Source organism: Aplysia californica, unplaced genomic scaffold (genome assembly GCF_000002075.1).
Source record: "Aplysia californica isolate F4 #8 unplaced genomic scaffold, AplCal3.0 scaffold00270, whole genome shotgun sequence".
Taxonomy (NCBI): domain Eukaryota; kingdom Metazoa; phylum Mollusca; class Gastropoda; order Aplysiida; family Aplysiidae; genus Aplysia; species Aplysia californica.
The window spans coordinates 155636-158173 of NW_004797540.1; the positions used below are offsets into that span (position 1 = coordinate 155636).

The following is a 2538-nucleotide window of genomic DNA, read 5'->3' on the forward strand; positions in this document are numbered from 1 at the left end:
GGCTTCATCAAGCACTACCACATTTGGTTTCTTTTCCTTCCACGATAGTTTTAGGAGTCTCCTAAGAAACCACATTTCTGTTGCTTCTATTTTATTTTCAGAAATGGGGTTTCTTAGGAGACTGTTAATGGAGAAATTAGCCAAAAAATCGACACAATAGGGTCAAATTTATAGATTTTCTATTGATGCCATATTCTTTAAGTATAAGTTGCCTTTTACTATTTCGTACTCTTAAATTGTAAAAACTTCACCTATAAGCGTGACGTATCTATTTCCGTAGGGCTCGAATCTGAGAAGTAACTCATCTTGTCAGCGCGCTTCATGTTATAGCTTGATGTTCACATTTGTCTGTCTGCGTTGAAACAAATGGAATTCATTTATTAATTTACCTATGCTCACGAAATTTTGCTTGCCGCTTCTGCAGGCCAGCAACCAAACAAAAATATTTCTCGGGGTGGTGGAATCGGGTGCTCGTCAGTTTTTGGGCATGTGGAGTTATTGTTATCATCTGAAAGCTGATTTATTTACCTTGTTTCTAATTAAACGTTTCCGTTTATCGTAAAGAGAAGAAATTAGATTCTTGTGAAATATTGAGGAAAGTCAGTAAATACAAACTTTGAAGGAAAATGCCAAAAAGTTGATTTGATAAAGTGGGAGTTAATTATTATCACACGTATCATTATTACACCTATTGTACCAAGCCTGCTATATTAGACTTTGTTAGTTTCCATGTTTCTGACTTTGGAGGGTTCTCTGGTGTGGTTTGCTCCTTCCTTCCTATCTAACATCTATCGTCCTTATCTCTCCTGCTTCTTTTTTTGTGTTTGTTACTCTCTTGTAACACCTCTAATCTTGGGCACTTATATGACCTTATTGTGTTGCAAGTGCCGTAAAACTCTTACTAAAACTAAATTAAAAAAAAATAAAAAGATCCATACAGTGCACTTTTTATATTGTTCAGGAACTGGAGGCCGAAAATGAAGGTCTGAAAGCTCAAGTAGTCAACCTGGAACAGGGTAATAACGGTAAGTGTTGTGGTGGAGTTGTTCACTTGTGTTTATAGCATCCACATAGCACTTTACGTGTAAAAGTCGAGTATTGTTTCGGTAACTGATGTGTGTATAGATGTGCATCTACCCTTGGTCTACCAGTGTGTACAAAAACGTATTTAAAAATATTTAACCCTATCCGTACGTCGGGTTTTACTATCGTATCCATACGACATGGGAAACTCTGCCACCCCTTTCCAAATAGGAAATTGACTCATTAATCCGATCCGTACGCTTTGCATAGCAATCTGTCAAAACGATTTTTTGAGAAGTACTGAAAATTTCATAGAGATCTTTGCACTAGAAGTATTGTTAAATGTGAAGAATACAACTCCCGGGGAGGCTCTCTGACCCTTGTCCTGTGACCTATGCCAACCCCTGACCTCTACCGACTAGCGATTTACGCATCATAATTATATTCTTTTCTTGCACCAAACAGAGGCAGCTCAGGCGGAGATAGTGGAGATGTTGACCCAGCAAGGTCTGGCGGAGATTTCTGACGCCACTCAGAGCGAGCAGATAGCTTACCTCCTGGTGGAGAGGGCAAGGCTCCTGGACGAGCTGGAGGAGCACAACAACAGCAACAGCAACAACAACAGCAACAACAACAGCAACAGCAATAACCCCAGTCCCAACGTGGATGGTAGGTCCTCTGAGATGGAACTGAAGCAAATTCTGGAACAGGTAAGCGGTAGTAGTAGTAGTAGTAGTGTATGATAATGTAAATTTTAGCAATGTTATTATTTAGTTGATCGCCAGTGGTGAAGTTGTGTATCAAGGTCACCCGGTGCGTTGCACATCTGCAGTCAAGTCAATGACTGGGGATCTCCCTGACTGAAAAAAAAACTGGACAATAGATTGGAACGTCTAAACAGACTACAAAGCTCGATAAAACGGACAGTTCTTGCATACGATGAATCTGACACAATTTTATTTCTCGTTACGTGTAACTGGGCCTTTAGCGTTACCCCAAAAACTCATACTATAGCTAAAGCTAATCACACTAAAACTCGTACTATAGCTAAAACTAATCTCAATGTAACATGATGAGATCGTTCTTGTTGTGGTTGGCAGGAGTGCAGAGACTTTGAGAAGGAGTTGAACCTGTTTTTAGTTTTAGTAAGTGTTTTAAGGCAATTGCAGGCGAATCAGCAGCGAGAGAATGGAATATAATGCAGTAACTAGTAAAGACTGTCTTCGCGTTACCAAGAAAACTCGTACTATAGCTAAAACTAATCTCAATGTGCTATGAATAGAATGTTCTTGATGTGGTTGGCAGGAGCGCGGAGACTTCGAGGAGGAGTTGAGCCAACAGCGAGAGAGTGCCATTATGATGAAGGAGCAGCTCAAACAGGAGCACGAGGAGGAGATAAACGCGCTGATGGAGGAGAACAGTAAGCTGGAGGAGGACCTTCAGAAGGCAGAGATGATGGTGAGTGAGTGTGTGTGTGTGTGTGTGTGTGTGTGTGTGTGTGTGTGTGTGTGTGTG

General features: G+C 40.7%; 1 protein-coding gene across 1 annotated transcript in view; it reads left to right on the forward strand.

Annotated features, from left to right (window-relative positions):
* The window catches only part of LOC101849851 (trichohyalin), a gene marked incomplete in the record, with an annotated part of 75546 nt that overhangs the window by 9289 nt on the left and 63719 nt on the right, over window positions 1–2538 (forward strand). Inside the window, 3 exon segments of the mRNA XM_035970463.1 lie at window positions 962–1025; window positions 1489–1733; window positions 2329–2481. Of these exon segments, the coding sequence (XP_035826356.1) occupies window positions 962–1025; window positions 1489–1733; window positions 2329–2481 (462 nt within the window).